The 21,602-nt window shown below is 37.2% G+C and overlaps 2 protein-coding genes across 2 annotated transcripts in view; both read left to right on the top strand.

Moving 5' to 3' along the window:
* LOC123548496 (leucine-rich repeat and coiled-coil domain-containing protein 1-like) overlaps positions 1–21,602 on the top strand; it is a 373,147-nt gene that overhangs the window by 251,977 nt on the left and 99,568 nt on the right. The window contains exon 18 of the mRNA XM_045335795.2: positions 5,969–6,040. Coding sequence (XP_045191730.2) covers positions 5,969–6,040 — 72 coding nt within the window. The remainder of the gene's footprint in view (positions 1–5,968; positions 6,041–21,602) is intronic.
* On the top strand, positions 14,838–20,421 carry LOC128557845 (uncharacterized). Its single transcript, XM_053546354.1, has 2 exons — positions 14,838–15,423; positions 18,983–20,421. The coding sequence occupies exons 1-2, from the start codon at positions 15,141–15,143 to the stop codon at positions 19,465–19,467; spliced, it is 768 nt and encodes a 255-aa protein (XP_053402329.1). The 5' UTR covers positions 14,838–15,140; the 3' UTR covers positions 19,468–20,421.

The raw sequence follows: 21,602 nt of genomic DNA, 5'->3' as shown, positions 1-21,602 counted from the left end.
TTGCTATTACAACTTTTTAAACATGGCACTGCTATCAGAAACTGACTTGGGGGGAAAATTGCCAGTCAAATGTTCTCAACTTTTTTTCATATGAGTGTCACCAATTGGGACATTCAGGAGTTTTTTTATTGCCTCATTATTGCTGAAAGTCGCTGCTAAAAAATTTCTCTCTCTAACAAACTGTCACATTAACTGACTGTCAGCAGGAGGTGAAAAGGTCAAGGAATAATTTTGTCACATAGGTTTTGCTTAGTTTTGCAATTTGATTATTCAAAATAAGGTGATGCCTTCTACTTGGCTTGATCCACTTTGTAAGTTTTCTGTCTATGTAATCTTATTATTCAATATAAGTTGACATTCACAAATATATTGTTCCCTGATGATATTAAGTGTATTTTTTTTCAGGATCAGAAGTAATAACTCATTTACATTAAATTTAGCACTATTCTAAGTTATAGCAGGATAAAATTGAATACAGTCAATCCTCAAGTACAAGGGACCAAAATCTTATTTCGAATAATGCATAGGTTCGAATAATCCAACTGCTAGCTCCGACCGGTCTTTGTTTCATTCCAATTGTTGCAACTTACTCCAGACTTAGACAGATCTCCCCAATCTGACTATAACTTTACTTGATAAACCCTTTTTATTACTATATTCACGAGAACATTGAGACAAATAAGAAAAACATATTTTTTATCAGTTTTATTTACAAACAAATCTTCATAAATCCACATAATAAACACATTATTTTAAAATACATGTACAGATAATTACACAGGAAGTACACAATGATATAAAACATTTACGAACATGTCGGTAACTGTTATCGTTGTCATCTCTCTCATTTATTGTATTTCGCAGTCACTGTTTAAAAAATGAAGTTATTACTGTCTGTTTTGAGCACTTTTTACGAAGATCGTCTTTCACAATTTTGTCGGACATTGAGCAGAGAGATTTTAAAAAGTCACTACAATTGTCTTTCACACGGAAGTGGTTAGATAATGTCCTCACAGCATCTAATAAGTCCTGGGTAGAAGGAATCGGGATCTGTACATTTTCTTCTTCTTCTTCCTCGTCGTTTTCGTCTATTTCGCCCAATGTTGTCTGGTTTCGTCTGGCCTGCACCTCTTCTATTATACACTCGTCGGACACATCTGCACTTGTCTGAATGTTATCATCAACACTAATGAATTCAGACATTGTCTTTTCCGTCAGACCCAATGTTGCTAACTGTGCAAGTGGGATATCGTCGTCCGGATCATCCTCAGTGAGGTCTTGATCAGTTTGTGTCTCGCTCACAATAAATCCGGCATGTCTGTAACAGTTTTGTATTGTGACCGCAGTCACACTTGACCATGCCTGCTCTAACATTTCAAGTGCTTGGAACACGTTTATTTTCAACTCTGTGTTTGCCTCAATGTGGCGGAGAAGGGTATAAATTACTCGTTTCCTATAATGACACTTTAAAGACTGAATAACACCCTGATCCATGGGTTGTGTTTTTGATGTTGTATTTGGTGGAAGAAATATTAGTTCGATTGCCTGCAGACCTTTTACATTTGGATGTGCAGGGCAGTTGTCAATTATCATAGCAATTTTTCTGCCCTTTCGTGTCATTTTTCTATCAAGTTTTCTAAGCCATGACTCAAACATGTCTCCTGTCATCCATGCTTTCTTGTTTGCCTTGTATTCAGTTGGCAAGGATTTGACATTTTTAAAGCAACGTGGTTTCTGAGATTTGCCCAAGACTAAAAAAGGTAATTTTTCTCCACCGGACATATTGCTGCAGACAAGCACCGTGAGTCTTTCCTTACTTCTTTTACCACCATGGCACTGAACGTCTTTAAATTCTAGCGTTTTGTTTGGGGTAAGCTGGTAAAAGAGACCAGTTTCATCTGCATTGAAGATATCATCGGGTTTGTAATTTTCCAAAATAATTTTGAGCTTACTCTGCCATGCGGTCATGTCATCAGACGTAGAGTTTACAGAATTTGATTCACCACAGACTTTTTTAAAGGAAATGCCATGCCTATCCTTAAATCTATCTAACCAGCCATTTGAAGCCTGAAATCCTTCAATAGACATTTTTTGTGCCAATTCATTTGCTTTAGCTTGAAGCATCGGTCCTGAAATAGGGATGTTGTTTGAGCGAGTGGCTTTGAACCAGGTCGTTAGAACTTCCTCCAATTCATCATAAGCCCCAACTTTCATAGATTTTCGTTTCGGTCCAAATTTTTGATAGCCATCTTTAATTGAGTCTTTATTTTTAATCCACGTTGAAAGAGTGCTTGCTGGAATATTAAACTGTCGCGCTATCTCCGTTTTTGATCGAGTACCCTTCTCACATTCTAATATCGCTGCGTATTTTTCTTCAATAGATTTGCTCTCCTTTTTTCTTTTCAAACCCTTTCCGCCCGTCACTGATCTGGCTATCCCCCCGACGTTGCCGGGTCCTTCACCAGATTGCTCAGCTCGGACAGAAAGAAAAACATTGGCCGATCTGGGTATCCCCCCGTTACCGGGTCCTTCGCCAGATTGCTCTGCCAGAATTTGTTGTGCTAACGTTGTAGAAGTCATTTTTGATATGACAACTTCTAAAACACTCCTTCTTTATATAGAAGTGGCCAAGTTTATTGTTTGCAGGTTTGCATAATCGTAATAAAGTTTGGAAATGAATGTGAACACTTTTAACAAAATTCACCAATATTCAAAGCCGTTTTCACAAACAAGCTGAATACCGTAAGTGTAATTATCACAATTTGGCGAATATTACGAACAAACCGCTTTTCGTTTTTCACACATTGAGCGTGTCAGCAACTTGTAAATTGATTGGAGTGAACTTCGAATAATAGGTGTGAAATTCTTTACAAACACAATCCACGGTGCTCAAAAAAGACTTCGAATAATGGCATGTTTTCGAAAAATTGATTTCGGGTAATCCATGTAATTTAACATAGCATTATATAGAGAGCAATTCGGGACCATAAGTTTCCTTCAAATAACACCGGGTTTACGAATAATAGGTTGTTGAATAATCGGGGCTCGACTGTATTTGCAGAATGGGCAAAAGCAGTTTTGCCGAGACTGATTGGTCAGTTACTTTATCAGTCGGATTAATTGTATAAGCATGACAGCTAGCCTACCCTACCATTTAGTTTTTTCAACAGAACTTGAGGATTGTAACAGTCTCAGTGTTTTCCTTCATTTCTATCATTACTAGATGGATTTACATCTGATTGAAAATGAATGTTTGTCATCAACACCAACATCAAATGCCACAAGGGCCATAACTCTCAACCACTATTTCAAAAATTGAGCTCCCTTTTTACTTTGAATTTCAGGTACAAGCTCTGTCTCTATTATAAATGAATGCATGTGATTCAAATTTAAAAAACAGTTGTTCCAAATCATCGCCCATACCATACACAAGGTCCATTACACCAATATTTCATGTATTTCATGAATTATTTTCCATTTTTACTTCCGAGTTTCAGGTTGAAGTTCTGATGTACTTCCAATCTATTTCTCTGTTATTGCTTAATGGATTTGAATTAATATTAAAATAGTTGTCCTATATCATTACTCTCTTCATGTAACACATGGTCCATAGTTCCAGCTCAGATATTTCCAGAATGTCGCTCCCTTTTTATGCCCCCCTGCGAAAAGGAGGGTTATATTGTTTTGCAGATGTCTGTCGGTCGGTCAGTATGTAGACCAATCCATTTCCAGATGATAACTCAAGAATGCTTAGGCTTAGGATCATGAAATTGATAGGGTGGTTGATCATAACCTTCAGATGACCCCTATTGATTTTGAGATCAGTAGATCAAAGGTCAAAGTGACCCGGAACAGTTAAAACGGTTTCCGGATGATAACTCAAGACGCTTGAGCCTAGGATCATGAAAGTTGATAGGGTGGTTGGTCATGACCAGCAGATGACCCCTATAGATTTGAGGTCAGTAGGCCAAAGGTCAAGGACACAGGGACCTGGAACAGTAAAATCATTTCCGGACAATAACTTGAGAGCGCTTAGGCCTAGGATCACGAAACTTAATAGGGAGGTTGATCATGAACAGTAGATGACCTCTATCGATTTTGAGGTCAGTAGGTTAAATGTCAAGGTCACAGTGACCCAGAACAGTTAAACGGTTTCGGGATGATAACTCAAGAACGCTTGGGCCTAGGATCACGAAAGTTGATAGGGAGGTTGGTCATAACCAGCAGATGACCCCTATAGATTTGAGGTCAGTAGGCCAAAGGTCAAGGACACAGGGACCTGGAACAGTAAAATCATTTCCGGACAATAACTTGAGAGCGCTTAGGCCTAGGATCACGAAACTTAATAGGGAGGTTGATCATGAACAGTAGATGACCTCTATCGATTTTGAGGTCAGTAGGTAAAAGGTCAAGGTCACAGTGACCTGGAACAGTTAAAATGTGTCCGGAAGATAACTTGAGAATGCTTGGCCCTAGGATCATGAAACTTAATAGGGAGGTTTATCATGACCAGCAGATGACCCTTATTGATTTTGAGGTCAAGGTCACTTTGACCAAGAACAGTAGATTTTTTGTGTACAGTGACCAAATAATTTTTGTTCCTTGTGCAATTACTGAGTGCATCAAGGGGGGCATTTTGTGTTCTACTAGCTAAAAAATTCAGCTCAGAGATGTTTATATGCTGTTACAGATCTCTGCACTGAACCCCGTACTGAAACCTAACCAGGAATCGTCCCAGAAGTCTGTCACGCTATAATTTCATCAAATGAAATGCAATGAACTCACCTTTTATTTTAAAAAGTTTCTAATTAATTTTTCTTTTGATCTGGCATAAACTTATCCATACAACATAATTTGAACACAAGATATACACACAAGTTTCAAATTGGTACCCCTGTCTGCAATATTGTGTCCGCCATTGCAGTTGTCACCTGATCAGGGTACTCTTCATTTGAAAACCAATAGGCGGTATAGAATTTTTATTTATTGACCTTTTCTGAGAACTTAAACTTTCTAGGGTATGTTTTTTATGAATTTTATCAAAATTGGTTATGTTTATGATTAAAATAAATGTATTAATAAGTGAAATTTTGATCTTGATTTTCAAAAATAACCATGTGCTCTGTTGCATGACGTCATCCATTTCTCACGAGAGAAGTGTGCGAGATGTTGCAGTTTGATACTGGTTAGTTAACCAAATGGGGTTTCGCCATAACTTAATGGACGCGACCATCAGAAAATAAAAACAGCGTCAGTTAAGATATGGTAGCCAGAACTAGTGTTGTACGAGCTCTTGTTACATCGAATTTCGGGTCAAAATTTTATGCACTTTTACTTCATCTTGATTATTATGTCTCCCACCACACAGTGGTGTAGGAGACATATTGAAATACTCCTGTCTGTGTATGTGTTTGTGTGTCAGTCTGTCTGTCACAAAGCTTGTCCGCACTCTAAGTCAAACATTTCTCATCTGATCTTTACCAAACTAGAACAAATTGTGTTTGCCAATAAGTCCTTGGCCAAGTTCTATAACTAGCCAAATTGGCCTAGGCACTTCAGAATAATGGCCATTGAAACTTGTTTTTGATAATCAAAACACTCAAAGTCTGATAAGGCAGTTGATGTCTTGGTGCATGATTGACTCATATACTACTATTCAAATGATTAGGCAGTTGTGGGAGACATGCACTCAAAAGAAGCTCTAGTTACTTAATGGATTAAACTTAATTCAGCAAAAATGTCAAATTGTAAAATAACTTTCTAAAGTATCATAGCAGATATATTTTGATAAAAATTAAGCTCAATTGGAAAAGAACAAGAATTTCGTTATGTCAAGTGTTTGACAATTGATGTATGAAGACATCAATGTCTGAAGTCATTTGTCCTGCTTTGCTGATTCATGTGAGGAAGTTGTCAAACTGGACAAGAAAAGTTATGTTTTTTTCATGTTTATTCATATTTTTTTCAGTGTGTTAAGGAACAAAAAGGACGAATATCCGAGTTGTCAAAAGCTAAGCAAGAGCAAGGATCACAGTATCGGGTAAGAAAATATAAATCACCACCTCAGTACAAAAGTTGATAAACTGTATTAACATAAAGAAGCAGTTAAACTCTTTTGGCTTTGAGGTGACAGTATATTACGCCCCATTATTGCAAAAAGATACCAAGTGCTGGTAAAGAAGGTTCTGGTACATTTTTGCAATGAGGTGACTATGTAAGTTAGGTATGATGCCTATTAGTCCCCAGGTTTTTACTTAAATATAGTTTTTTACCTTAATATAGTTCTGCACGCTCAGATCAATTTTTTTCTGTAATGCAGAATTTGATTAAACCCTGAATTTTCAGAACTTCAGAATACTGTGAAATCATTTAAATTCTCTGGCATGAAATTTCGTGCAAACGGCAAAAAAGACAGTTTCGCGCGGGCTTAAATTCAGTTTAAGATTTTTTAGATATGTTTTTTATGCCCCCAAAGGGAGGCATATTAGTTTTCAACTGTCCGTCCGTTAGTTTGTTCATTCATCACAACATTAACTTTTTGCATGAAGACGCTTTACTCTCGAACCCGCTGCACCCAGGACCTTCAAGCTTCACATGCTGATAGTACTTATTGAGTACACGACCCCTACTGACTTTGGGGTCACCAGGTCAAAGGTCAAGGTCACCAGGTCAAAGGTCAAGGTGCTGCGGGGGCATTTGTCACCGTTAGTGACAGAAAGCCTCACATTTCAAGCTGTTTTTAAGACATTATTTCAAATTATTCAACATGTCAAATGTTTTGATATTATATTTAGTTTTTAGAAAAGAAAGTAAAGTTGCCGTTTATGGGTTATAAATTCATACAAGTTCAGGCTTTCTTCTGCTATCTGCCTCATGTGGTTCTGGGACAATCTGTGTATGAAAAGAATTGGAATCACTGCCTTACCCTTGCATGATCATAAGAGGCGACTAATAGGGTCCCATCGATTATTATCCCACAGTCTCTAGGCCCAGGTTAAAGGATGGCAAGCATCTATTTACTGTAAATCCGGTATTATTCGCGGTGTTTTAATTTTCGCTATTTTTCAGGAATCGAGTGCATCGCGAATTCATAAATCCGCATAGATTTCCTTCCATAACATACAGACATATCGGAAAAAAATGTCAGAAATAAGGTCAATTTCAGCAATGAATACTAACCGCCTGTACACCATGTTTATTGAATGAACTTCAATTTATTTCAATATATTATGAATAAGTATAATAAAAATCCTCAAAACTACATTTCATGTAGAATATACTGCTTAGAGACAGAATTAACGCTAAAGACTAGAGGTTGGATTTTCATGCAGCTGGCAGGGATGTATATAACATGATAACTGTGTTTTTAACAAGTTACGGATAGCAGCTCCTTGATGCACTTTGTATGTGCGCGTGTTGCCTTAGGTGATGATCCATACCATCTTTTATCTTTTCAACACACCTATTTTTTACACATTTTGTTTAGATAGCTATGGGATTAGCGGACAATTTGCCACACCATTATATTATATACTTGTAACTTTCAAATGACTGTAACAAACTAAACATTTTATCAGCTATTAAATGTTATAAGAGTAATCACCCGTAAATTGAATAAATGGTTAAAAGTCTCTTTTCGATCGAATTTCAGTCAAACAAAAGCAGTTCATGTGAATAAAATAACCGATTACTGATACGAAATAGCTGTTACCGACCATTATTTAAAGAGTTTTTGGCGTGCATAAATTCGTTACGGTACGAAATAATGGACATTAATGTAATCAAGACTTCTGGAACTGGAATTTCACTAATATAAGATAAGAACCTTCGCGAATTTAAATTTCTGACCCTCCTGTCGCAAATTCATAAATCCATGAAATAATTCAGAGTAAGGAAATTCGCAAAATAAAGATCACGCGAATATAAAGTGATTTACAGTACATGCTTGTATTCAATTGTTGTCCAGATAAAACCAGTTTTCAGAGATTGTGGTTATTGGTTGTTGTGAGCTTGATAGCTCACTTGAGCACGTGCTCAAGGGTGAGCATTTGTGGTCAGTGATTGTCCGGCGGCGTCTATCCGGCGTCCGTCAACACCTCCCAGCATAAACCACCTGTCCAATTTTGATGAAACTTCACAGGAATGTTCCTTGCATGATCCTCATTAAAAATTAGTCAAAGAAATGAATTCCATACAGAACTCTGGTTGCCATGGCAACCGAAAGGAAAAACTTTAAAAATCTTCTTGTCTATAACCACAGTAGCTAGGGCTTTGATATTTGATATATGGCATCATCTAATGGTCCTGTACGAAGTTTGTTCAAATTATCCCCCTAGGGTCAAATATGGCACCACCCTGCGGAGGTGGGGGTTGGGGTGGGGGCGGCGTCACATGGTTTACATAGATTTATATAGGGAAAAACTTTGAAAATCTTCTTGTCTAAAACCACAGGGCCTAGGACTTTGATATTTGGTATGTAGCATCATCTAGTGGTCCTCTACCAAGAATCTTCAAATTGTCTCCCTAGGGTCAAATATGGCCCCGCCCCGGGGGCCCCAAGTTTTACATAGACTTGTATAGGAAAAATCTTTAAAAATCATCTTGTCTTAAACCACAAGACCTAGGCCTTTGATATTTGGTATGTAGCATTGCCTGGTGGTCCTCTACCAAGATGTTATTACCTTGGGGTGAAAAGAGGCCCTGTCCCGGTGGTCCCAATTTTATATAGACTTATATAGGAAAAAATCTTTAAAGATCTTCTTGTCTGAAACAACAAGACCTAGGCCTTTGATATTTGGTATGTAGCATTGCCTTATGGTCCTCTACCAATAGTGTTCAAATTATTACCCTGGGATGAAAAGTGGCCCCACCCCGGGGGTCCCAAGTTTTATATAGACTTATATAGGAAATTTTTATAAAAATCTCTTGTCTGGAAGTTCAAGGCCTAGGCTTGTTATGTGTGTTATATTGGAAAAAATACTTTAAAAATTTTCTGATCATATTTCCAAGACTGTTCCATTATAATTACCTGATGACCCCAAGTAATTAGGGATCGCTTGACTTTGAATTTGACCTACTGACCTACTTTTTTGTTTTAAGATAGAGCCTTGAAATTTGGATGACAAATACAGTTTTGCACACCGATCTTAAAAATGACTTTCAGTGACCATGAATGTGACTTACTGACCTACTTTAGTCTTAATATTTTAGCATCAGTTTGACATTTGAAACATGTAGCTCATATTACTCAAGTGAGCGATCCAGGGTCATCATGACTCTCTTGTTTTACAATAAGCTGGATTGTGTTGTGCTAATCTACATAGTGCTGTGATAGACAGTTACTTGATTATAGCCCTATAGAGTGCTGTAGCTGCAACAACTTCATACTTAATATGTCCTGCATTGCTGTATTGATTTGGATCTTTTATGTATCCAGTGTATCTTATCCAGAAAAACCTGATTAAATCATTTAAAGTAAATGACTTGCACTTCATGAACTCTGTAACTTTTTTAGGCTAAATCAGATTTTCTAGGGTGACATTAAGGTATAGATCATTTTCAGTACAAATTCCATTTTCTGGATAATTTCACAAATCTGTGACTTCTTAAAAGAAAAGAAAACGGTCAATTTGAAGGAATTGGAATATTCAATGATGGTTTTATCTGTTTTGAGGAGATTGAATAAGTCTGCTGTTGCCCGCATCATTTCACAATTTATGGTAATTTCTAAAAATAAATAGGTTTACTCAAGTCTGGTTTTGTTTGCCTGTGTACTTTTAACAAGTTACCTATGGAACTGTCAGTCGTAATAACCATAATTAGCACACTATTTGACATTTGTATGAAGTCTGCTCATTGCTAGTTGGTCTCTTTGTCTGCCTTTCTGTCTTTCTTTCAGTCAGTTGACCATTTTGGTTTGCCATCAGTAACTAGAGAATTTTGGTGTTGCACTAGTCAAACTTTGTAGTATGATTGATTACCTGTGGTTAGTAGATTACCACTTATCCCTTGTGGGTCTAACAAGATTAGATAACAAAACCTTGGTACTGTTCACAAATATTTTGTAAATTGTTTGAATACACTTAATTTATAAATACCCAACAAATTTCTGTAAGGCAATACTTTTCTCTTGGTGTGTGAATTGTAACACCCTATGAACCGAATGTTAAATTGCTGTTCAATGTGTGAAATGTTTGCTGGTTAGAATAGAAATATTAAATGTGTCCAAATGTCTGCCTGTAGTTTATAAACCAATAACATATAGCAGGACATTAAATTATTAACTCTTGTCACAATATCTTCACTCACTTCAGAGTTATTACGTTGTCTCTTGTCTCCTCACCACTGTGGTGGGAGACATTGATTTACTCCTGTCTGTGTGTGTGTCAGTCAGTCACAGATCTTTTCTGCATTCTAAGTCGAACATTTCTAATACGATCTTCACCAAACTTGAACAAAATGTATTTGCCAATTTAAGTTGTGGGAGACATGCGCTTTTCTCAAAAGCAGCTGAAAGTTGCCTTTCAGTTGTTCTAGAATGCATAAATACCTACGTAACAAAGAAGCCATTAGATAGAAATTCATAATATTTGAATTAGATGTACAACAGCATAGTGTGGTGATAAAATTTTCATGAGGATTTCTTCAGTAACCTGAGAGTTATTGCCCTTGAATTGTTTTAAAATCATTAAATTCCAAAATAATGAAGTAACCAATTAATAGAATTTAATTATGCTCATATACTTACAGGAAAGTGCAGCGACGCACAATCTGTCAGATTCTGAGTTCTTGATCTTCATTTGCTTTAAAAACTGTAGATTCCTACATTATGGAGTTAAGCCTTCATTATACATATAATGAATATAGAACAGCTCTAAGCTTGGTGGTGTTTATGCAACTTTCATCAACTCCGTGGCCGAGTGGTTAAGGTCACTGACTTCAAATCGCCCCTCATCGATGTGGGTTCGAGCCTCACTCGGGGTGTTGAATTCTTCATGTGAGGAAGCCATCCAGCTGGCTTACGGAAGGTCTGTGGTTCTACCCAGGTGCCCGCTCGTGATGAAATAAGGCACAGAGGGGCACCTGCGGTCTTCCTCCACCATCAAAGCTGGAAAGTTGCCATATGACCTAAAATGTGTTGGTGTGACGTTAAACCCAACCAAAAAAAAAAAAAAAAAAAAAAAAACTTTCATCAGGATCATATCAGTAACCTCAGAGTTATTTCCCTTGAATTGTTTTAAAATCTTATAATTACTACAAAACAAAGAAGCCATTTGAGAAGAAATTCATTATACTTAAATTATACTTAAATCAAATATATCACAGAATAGTGTAGAGGTGCACACACTTTTCTCAGGTTTTCTTCAGTAACCTTAGAGTTATTGCCTAATTATGTCTCCCACCACACAGTGGTGTGGGAGACATATTGATTTACTCCTGTCTGTCTGTGTGTTTGTCTGTCACAAATCTTGTCTGCACTCTTAAGTCGAACATTTCTCATGCGATCTTCACCAAACTTGAACAAAATGTGTTTGCCAATAAGTCCTCAGGCAAGTTTGATAATAAGTCAAATCGCCCCAGGCACTTCGGAATTATGGCCTGTGAAAATTGTTTTTGATAATCAAAGCACTGAAAGTCTGACAAGGCAGTTGAGGTCTTGGTGCATAGTTGACTCATATACTACTATTCAGATGATTAGGCAGTTGTGGGAGACATGCGCTTTTCTCAAAAGCAGCTCTAGTTCACAGATACCTTCATTATGAAGCAGCCAATGCTAGAACTTAATTATACTTAAAACAAATAAACAACAGCATATTGCGATGGTGCATGTGTGTATCTTTTTTCAGGTTTCATCAGTAATTTCCCTTCAGTTTTGTCTTAAATGCTACTATCAGATGCGGTGCATACTTTGACAGAGGGTTATCAATTTAAGGAATTTACTTATTTCTTAATAGATTAATCTTTAAAATCCACAAATACATGCCACCAAGAAGTCACAAAAGTTTAGGCCTACAAAATAGATGATTTCACAGTAATAAAAATAAACTGCCCTCTGACACATCTCTGTTATATATATGACCCGTTCCATGAGAAAACCTGTGTTAGTGACAAAAAAATGAAAATTGAGATTACAAAATATTCATGAAAAACATTCTTTTATCTTTCAAATTTGAAATTTTGAAGTAATTATCTTCACTATTTCAAGAGTTATGACGATTTTAAGTTAGTCACCAAAAGCATTTTGAGATGTTACGTTAAGAACGTCATGAAAGCCATGACGTGGCTGTGTATGGCGTGTATTTTTCAAGTCATAAATGCTACAAATTTTGCGTATCACTTACTAAACATCATACTTTTGAATATTAAGGATCAGTTTAAACAATGTTAAAATGATTTTACTGTAAATAACAACTGTATATTGCTGGTTTCATCACGGTCTTTGTATGTACACATCACCATATTTTCATGGTACATGGGTGCTTTAGAATTTCCGTTGCCATGACAACACAGATAGCATTTATTTGAAAAATATGGAAGAATTTGATTTCCCTTAGATAACTGTATGAGAGTGTACTTGTTCTTAGTTTCGCATGAACATAAGAAAAACAAGGATTTTCCAGTATTTTAAACTACTTATTATGCAGTATTTATATCATGTCACTAATACAGGTTTTCTCCTGGAACAAGTCGCTATATGACCTATCATGTGTCGGTGCGACGTTAAATCCAACAAAACAAATTCTGGAACAGCACATGTATAAAAATGTGACTACATTTTATTAACCAGGTTTTCAACGAAAACCTGAGTTATTAGATTGGGGTAGATGTCGGTCGGGCGGGCGGGCGGGCGGCGGCGGCGGTGGCGGCGGCGGCGTCAAACTGGTGTTTCCGGTCAATAACTTTTGTTTCGGTAAAGATATTTGAATAAAACTTGGTATGTATGTAGCTTATATCAAGACAAAGGCTGGAATTGATTTTGGGGTTTCTGGGGTCAAGGTCAAGGTCACTGTTACTTAAAATAGAAAAAGGGTTTCCGGTCAATAACTTTTGTTTCGGTAAAGATATTTGAATAAAACTTGGTACGTATGTAGCTTATATCAAGACAAAGGCTGGGATTGATTTTGGGGTTTCTGGGGTCAAGGTCAAGGTCACTGTTACTTAAAATAGAAAAAGGGTTTCCGGTCAATAACTTTTGTTTCGGTAAAGATATTTGAATAAAACTTGGTATGTATGTAGCTTATATCAAGACAAAGGCTGGGATTGATTTTGGGGTTTCTGGGGTCAAGGTCAAGGTCACTGTTACTTAAAATAGAAAAAAGGGTTTCCGGTCAATAACTTAACTTAGGAATGAGCTATCATGATGAAACTTGGTGTATAGAAAACTTATATAAAGTTGTAGCTTGGGATTGATTTTGGGGTTTCTGGGATCAAGGTCAAGGTCATTGTTACTAAAAATAGGGTTAGGGTTAGGTTAGGGTTAGGGTTAGCATATCTTCTACATGCATGGAGGGATTTTGATGAAAGTTGGCACAATTGTTCACCATCATGAGACGGAGTGTCATGCGCAAGAACCAGGTCCCTAGGTCTAAGGTCAAGCCCGGCTGTAGTATGTCCATGGATTCCATGGATTTCAGCATGGTCTGTTGTCCATGGAGTATTGGAACACATATCCATGGACAAAAACTGTGTATCCCTGGATAAAAATCCATGCCTGTCCAGGGACAGTGGCCATGGACAATGTCCATGGCATCCATGGCCAGTGTCCACGGCATATCCATGGACAGAGGCCATGCCATCCATGGACATTGTCCAGTGTCTAAGCCATCCATGGATGGTGTCCATGCCATCCATGGACTGGGTCCATGCCATCCAAGGACCTGTCATCATGCAGCACTTCTTAGCCTAACCTGGCAATTGTGGCTTGAACTTCCTACCGTAACAGGGCATTTGTTCAAATCTACATATCAGACAAGTGGAAGTCTAAGAATGATAAATATTCACTTAGCTTTAACTAAAAAATTAAACTAAAAGATATATTAAATATAAAAATTATTTAATAGAAAGTTATGAATACAACAAAATCATTTTTGGAGTTATGTTGGCTCAATATAGGTGGCACCAGAATGTCTCTTAGCTTTGCTAAACCATCACCAGGGTCAGGAACCTCATTCCAGCCATTTCTGAAATTGATATAACACATATATAAACAATTTATATTAATAATTGCAATTAAAATGTTTAGACAATACAATATTACCTAGAATGTGAAATGAAAACTCTAAATCCAGAATTAACTCGCAGTTACCATTTAAATGTTGTATCAAAACTAGTTACTTTACAATTGGACACTGAAATGAAAATAAGAGCACAATCTGTGGGTACTATCCCTCATCTCAGTAAATGCTTATTAATAATGATGACAGACAAGCTTAAAAAGAAATTTTAGAATTTCGTACTGACAAAAAATTAATGTCATAAAATGTTGATGGAATTACCAGCCTGTCAGTGAAACCTTATCCCCAACAAGATAAATTAATACATCATCAACCTTTTATAGAAATAAATATACTAGTATGTTCGCAAATATTTACTTACAGTTAAGTGTTTGATGGGGTCTCTGTCTGTAATCTCATTTCATCCTGTAGCATATATAGTCACTAAAGCCATCAATTATCTCTGATTACATCATTTCATTCATACATGTTGAAGACAATGCTTCTAATAACTAAATATGTACACTCTAGCTTATATCTGAAAAGTAAAATTATAACATAATGTTTAGACTTTGTTGTAAGCCAAAGTGATTATAGGACTAATTACAAGAAATGAATAATGTAAATTATTTTGAATAAAAATAATTTTATTTATTTTCGAGAATTCACGTTATTGGTTGCTAAGCAAAATAATATCAATGAATAACTGGTTCCGTAGCTCTTCTTTATCTTCTGGGTACCGACGTACTTTAAACCGGTCTCAAGCTAATACGCATGAACAGGTAGTTTACTATAAATACCGCTAAACCCGTGCTCTTCGTTCACTTTGTATTGCTACACGGTTGTATCAGGAGAAAACTTAGATCTACATGTATAATACTACACAGTTGTATTCAAGTGATCAAGTTTGACTTTAAAAGCTTGAAAATGCCACGCGGTCGCAGAAGACAGGCACAGGCTAGGCGTATGCCGAGACAGGAGAGAGCCGTTCGGCAGGAGAGAGCCGTTGAGCAGGAAAGGCAGGAGAGAGCCGCTGAGCAGGACGAGGAGCTGAATCTGCAGAATGCCCGGCGTAACTTGAGAAGGAACGCTGCCAGAGAGGAGCAGAATGACCAAGGTCACGGGGACGTCAGGGGCACCAGGGGGCAAAAAAGGCCTGCGGCTGACCTCGAGGATGCTGTAGACGAGAGGTTGCTACAAACAGATGCCGGTGAGTGCAATGTTATTGATTTCGAACAAATTATTAGAAATTCACAAATTATTCCTCCTACGGGCAATAGAGATTCAAATAATGCAAATAATTTTCAAGGGTGTGGCGGCGCAAATTCTATCGACCCACAATCTTCAGGTATTCAATGTAATGGGCCACTGAATGTACCGTACAATAATTCTATATTGTCTATGGTTCGCTTAGCAGATGACGACTTAGCCGCACACGTTCCGGCTTCATTAAAACAAAAGATATGCAAAGGTGAATATGTCAACCTAGCATTATTATTAAAAGGAGCAGTAGAATTGTCAGAATTTTGTTCAGGTAGCGTTTTTCGCTTAAATTCGGAAGGCCAGATTGAATCAGCAAACAAAGAATGTAAAGAAAAAATTACAAACATAGAGAAATGGACAAACGCGTTCATAATCTATACATCCATTTACTTAGCTACACATGCAGATAAAGTGTACGAAATGTTACACTACATGTTCAATATAAGAGAATGTGCCTTACGCCAAGGCGGTTTCTCATGGAGGACGTATGATGAACAATTTCGCCTCCGTCAAGCAATTTCCCCATCCCCTTGGTCACAAATTAATAATGACTTGTGGTGGCGCTGCATGCAATTACAGCCTACCCACAACATTACACCAAATGCAGGTCGGTACACGTGTCAAGACTTTAACAGAGGCAACTGTGCTTGGCAAAACTGCAAATTTCCTCATGTTTGCTCAAAATGTTCGGGGCCCCATCCTGAGGTCACATGCACTAAACAAGGTTCATTTGTAATGAACCAGTCTGGTTACTCACGTGGTGGACAGTTTCGTCCCGCACAGCGAAATCTTTTTCGCGGCAGACCCTTTTTAGACGGGGCAGTTACGGAGGCCCAAGAAAAAAACTAACAATTCTAAAAAACAAAGCACTTCCACCGAACAGAGTAATTTGGACATACACAATTTGGCCCAAACACCTGTAAACGTAATAGCCCTTAAAAAGCATTTAAGAAACTATGACGTCACTGAAGCGAAATTTTATTAGATGGATTTATGAATGGTTTTCCGTTACAATATACAGGTCCACGTACTGCACGCGATTCAAAAAATCTACGCTCAACTTTGTTAAACCCCGATATCATAAAACTTCAAATTCAAAAAGAAATTAAAGCAGGTAGGGTGGCTGGCCCATTCAATGAAAGACCGATGACTAATTTAATCGTTTCACCCATAGGTTTAGTTCCAAAGAAAACACCTGGAGAATATCGAATGATACATCACTTATCATATCCGTCTGGAGATTCGGTGAACGATTACATAGACCCTACTTTGTGTTCCGTACAATATACGCACTTGACGAAGCGGTAAAATTAGTACAGGACCTGGGACGTAACTGCAAATTATTCAAAACTGATATTAAAAGTGCGTACCGGCTTATACCTATAAAACCGACTGATTTTGAATTGTTAGGCTTTTGTTTTGAGAATAAATATTATTTTGATAAAGCACTTCCATTTGGTGCCTCAATCAGTTGTATCACGTTTGAAAGATTTGCAAGATTTCTTGAATTTTGTGTCAAATCGAAACTCAAATCAGGCGGACTGTTGCATTATTTGGACGATTTTTTGGGCGGAGACAAAACGAACGCATCATGTACTGCTGCACTTCAAACGTTCAGAGATACCATGATAGAATTAGGTGTACCGTTAGCGGAGGAAAAAACGGAGGGCCCAACAGAGGTTTTAGTTTTTCTTGGGCTGGAGTTAGACTCTAAGCAAATGCTCGTTCGTATCCCAGCTTCAAAAATTCAAGAGCTTATACAAAAAATCAATGAAATTTTGCTACATTCAAAAACAACTTTAAAGAAAATACAATCACTTATAGGTTCTCTGAATTTTTGTTGCCGCGCAATCACTATGGGTAGGCCTTTCATCCGCCGCCTGATAAACGCAACCTGTGGATTAACGAAACCACATCATCATGTTAGAATTAAAAATGAAATATGCTTAGATCTGTCAATGTGGTTACTTTTCTTTCAGAATTTTAACGGTATTTCTGTATTCCATGACCGCTTTTGGGTATCGAATACAGATGTCCAACTGTTTACGGATAGTGCTGCGGGTGAAAACTTAGGGTTCGGCATATATTTTAAAGGCCACTGGTCCCACGCTAAATGGCCAGAAGCATGGCACAAATCGGTATTACTGCAGATATAACAGTTTTAGAACTGTTTCCAATCCTAGCGGCATTGTATATTTGGGGCGCAGATTTGACCAATAAAAAGATAATATTCAACTGTGATAATCAAGCAGTAGTACACATTTTGAACAAATTAACTTCAAAATCAGAAGCAGTCATGTGCCTAGTTCGAGTACTGACGTTACGGTGTTTAAAATTAAATATCTTAATCAAAGCCTGTCATGTACCTGGTCATCAGAACGAAATCTGTGATGCACTGTCTCGTTTTCAGTTGAACAGATTCAGAAAAATAGCCCCAGACGCGGATCAAGATCCATGTCCCGTGCCACACTTCCTTTGGAAAGTCTTCGACGCCGAGCTGGACAGCTCATTAGATCAGGAATTTCATATAATTCCAGGTCAACATACAGCACAGCTATAAATGCTTTTACAAACTTTCGGTCTATTTATGGGCTTACAAATCAATTTCCTATTCCCGTTCAACAACTTACACTGTTTATAGCTTATTGCTTTGAGAAGGGACTATCACCAAAATCAATATCTACTTATGTAGCGGGCATCAATTATCATCATAAACTGCATGGATTTTATGATCTTAACAGTATTTTTATAGTTAAGAAATTGCTTGAAGGTTGTCACAGGAGTCGCACAACACGAGATAAGCGTGCTCCGCTGACCAAGTCTGTATTGTTAGCTGTTTGTAGGTCACTCCCTGAAGTATGTTATGACAACTACGAAGTAACGCTATTTCATTCACTTTTTACCTTAGCATATTTCGGTTTGTTTCGGGTCAGTGAACTTGTCAATGTAAACAAACACCTGTCAGAAAATCCCCTACAACGCAATGATTTACGCTTCACAAAAGACGATTGTGTAATCATTCGGTTACGCCACTTTAAAACTAATCAAAGGGGTAAACCAGTATACTTAAAGTTGCCCAGACAGGCTGGTAATTTGTGCCCAGTTAAGGCAATTAAGGAATTTCTGTCTATGAGGCCAAGCATCCAAGCCCCACTTTTCTGTCATCGGGATGGGTCTGTAACAACTAGGACCCAATTTTCTGCAGTCTTAGCAAAAGCCATCAGTAAAACACATTTTTTAGGTGCACAATACAAAACACACAGTTTTAGGATTGGTAGAGCCACTGACCTAGCTTCCGATGGATACCCGTCGGAAATCATAATGAAACTTGGTAGATGGACATCCAACTGTGTTAATCTTTATGTTCGAACATGATGTTAATCTGCAGATGATATACGGTACATCACAATCAACTTTATTTCACAACGGTATTAATTACCATTCTAAACGTAATATTTTCATTAATTTATTTTACCAGCTATAAATGAAAACTATTTTTTATTCAGACGTATGGGTTCTGGGTGACTCTATCCCGTTCTGGGCCGGCGAACATGCAAAGACGACTAGGAAACCAAATCTTAGTATCCCGAACATTTCTATTGCTTGGTGGGCAGTCAGAGGTCTTCGTTGGAGAGGTTTCAGACATACAATTGAAACTCAGGTCTTACTTTCATCTCCTCCTTCAATAATATACATTAATTTAGGCGGAAATGACCTAGTATACGAAAATACTTGTGAATTAAGAGGAATGATTGAAACAGAGATAAACTATTTACGTGAAGCATTCCCAAATACAACAATAGTTTGGATAGACATATTAGAGAGACAAAACTGGCAAGGGGCATTAGGCGGTAAAAGGCCAATTGAAAAGAAAAGAAAACGCCTTAACCGCATAGCGCGGAAAATAGTAATAGAATCAGGGAAAAGTGACGTCATAAGCCCCGATATTGACGCAGAAACAGCCTTTTTAGAAATGACGGCGTTCATTTAAATCTCGTAGGGTTAGAATTCTTCCTAGATTATTTAAGAGATTCAATTAGAAAGCTAATATAAGTATGACAATTTAGTAAACATAAATGCTGAAGATTCCGTGTTCAAGCATTGTATAAATTAAACATTTTTATTAGATAGAATTTTGGGGGATAAATTGTTTCAATTTATTGTGGCGGAAAATTCTATAAACCGGAAGGTGATCAGGCGTGTCTGCTTACATTAGTTTACAATAAACTGATAAGTATAATTTGGAAATAAATATTGTTTCATAAAAATACATCTATTGTCTGGCGAGAACTTACAAAGCACTGTATTTTCGGCGTGTGTTACTCTTATGTGGTTACTCTTATGTTGTTATGTGGCTAGGGTTGAATAGGTTTTGCCCATAGTACCTGGCGAAATCTAGTTTTGTATTGCGTATTGCTTTGTATTGCGTATTGCTTTGTATTGCGTTATCAACCCTCTAGCATGCAACTTACTGCTTTCCTTCACGCAGTGGTTTTGGTATGTGTTGACCCGTCATTCCCGGATACCTGGTCGTGTCTGGTAACTATCATACCGTGACTACTGGCACCGAAGTTGCCGTGAATTGCCACATTATGTTTAAGTTAGTCAGTATTGCTACCTCGTTATGTCCGACAGTGCAGAGTTACGTTATGTTGAAATTAGCCGGTGTTGCTACCACGTTATGAGAGTGTAAATTATGTGACAGTGCAGAGTTTCATTGTAATAGTTTGCAAATTTTAGCAGACGCGCCTGGTCTCCTTCCGGTTACTTTATTCACATACTTGGCGAGATACCTCGTCAAGTACATCTTTGTTTTTGAGCGGCCAATAACTACCCAACCTTGCATTCATTTAGTAAATATTTTATTTGTTTGATTTGTAACATATTGAAATATTAACATTACAATATAAAGTCCTATCGTGTAGTAATTAAAAGGTACAAAGCATGGTTTAGTTGTAATCTTTTCGAGTATTAAAATAATGTAAATTATTTTGAATAAAAATAATTTTATTTATTTTCGAGAATTCACGTTATTGGTTGCTAAGCAAAATAATATCAATGAATAACTGGTTCCGTAGCTCTTCTTTATCTTCTGGGTACCGACGTACTTTAAACCGGTCTCAAGCTAATACGCATGAACAGGTAGTTTACTATAAATACCGCTAAACCCGTGCTCTTCGTTCACTTTGTATTGCTACACGGTTGTATCAGGAGAAAACTGACCCGCCCGCCACACCCCTGTACTAGAAATCATTTTTGTCAGATTGATAATGAGATTAAACATAATTCAGTTTTTGTATGAATATATATTCAAATACAATGTATTAACCTTGTTACTTTAATATCTTAGACAAATTGACTGTTTCTCTGTAGTATTTATGCTTACAGGCAACTTCTCAGAGTAGTTGACAAAAGGCCTTATAGAAGAATGCACAGTCGTATACACAGGAACATTATGCCAGGAACTATCGCTGTGAGAAGGGATATCCGGCGATTCCAGGACATTCATATGAAGAAAATGTGTGGTAACCAATGAACTCTTTTGAGATCATTTTAAGCATGTGAATCACTGTTCCTGGATATTCTTGTTATAGTTACATGTAACTGTGCGTTCATTTGAAATGTGATAAGTACTATTAAAGGTGAAATAGACAATCACTGAACTGTTCCTGGAAGTTCTTGTTTAAATTTCATGTGATTTGTGCATTCATTTAAAATATGATAAGTACTGTTAAATGTGACATAGACAATCACTGAACTTTTGAGAAAATAGATCAATGTGACTGTAAATATTCTCACCGAGAAATATTTGAAGGCCATTTATGTAGCCATATTTGCGAACAATATTCTTTTCTTTGTATTTTATAATTAACGTCGCTCTATTTTCATATCGGAAAATTCTATAAACCGGAAGGTGATCAGGCGTGTCTGCTTACATTAGTTTACAATAAACTGATAAGTATAATTTGGAAATAAATATTGTTTCATAAAAATACATCTATTGTCTGGCGAGAACTTACAAAGCACTGTATTTTCGGCGTGTGTTACTCTTATGTGGTTACTCTTATGTTGTTATGTGGCTAGGGTTGAATAGGTTTTGCCCATAGTACCTGGCGAAATCTAGTT

This window comes from Mercenaria mercenaria, chromosome 6 (genome assembly GCF_021730395.1).
Source record: "Mercenaria mercenaria strain notata chromosome 6, MADL_Memer_1, whole genome shotgun sequence".
Classification (NCBI taxonomy): domain Eukaryota; kingdom Metazoa; phylum Mollusca; class Bivalvia; order Venerida; family Veneridae; genus Mercenaria; species Mercenaria mercenaria.
Note: the sequence above shows the minus strand (reverse complement) of the source record. Positions and strands in the feature narration are given on the sequence as shown.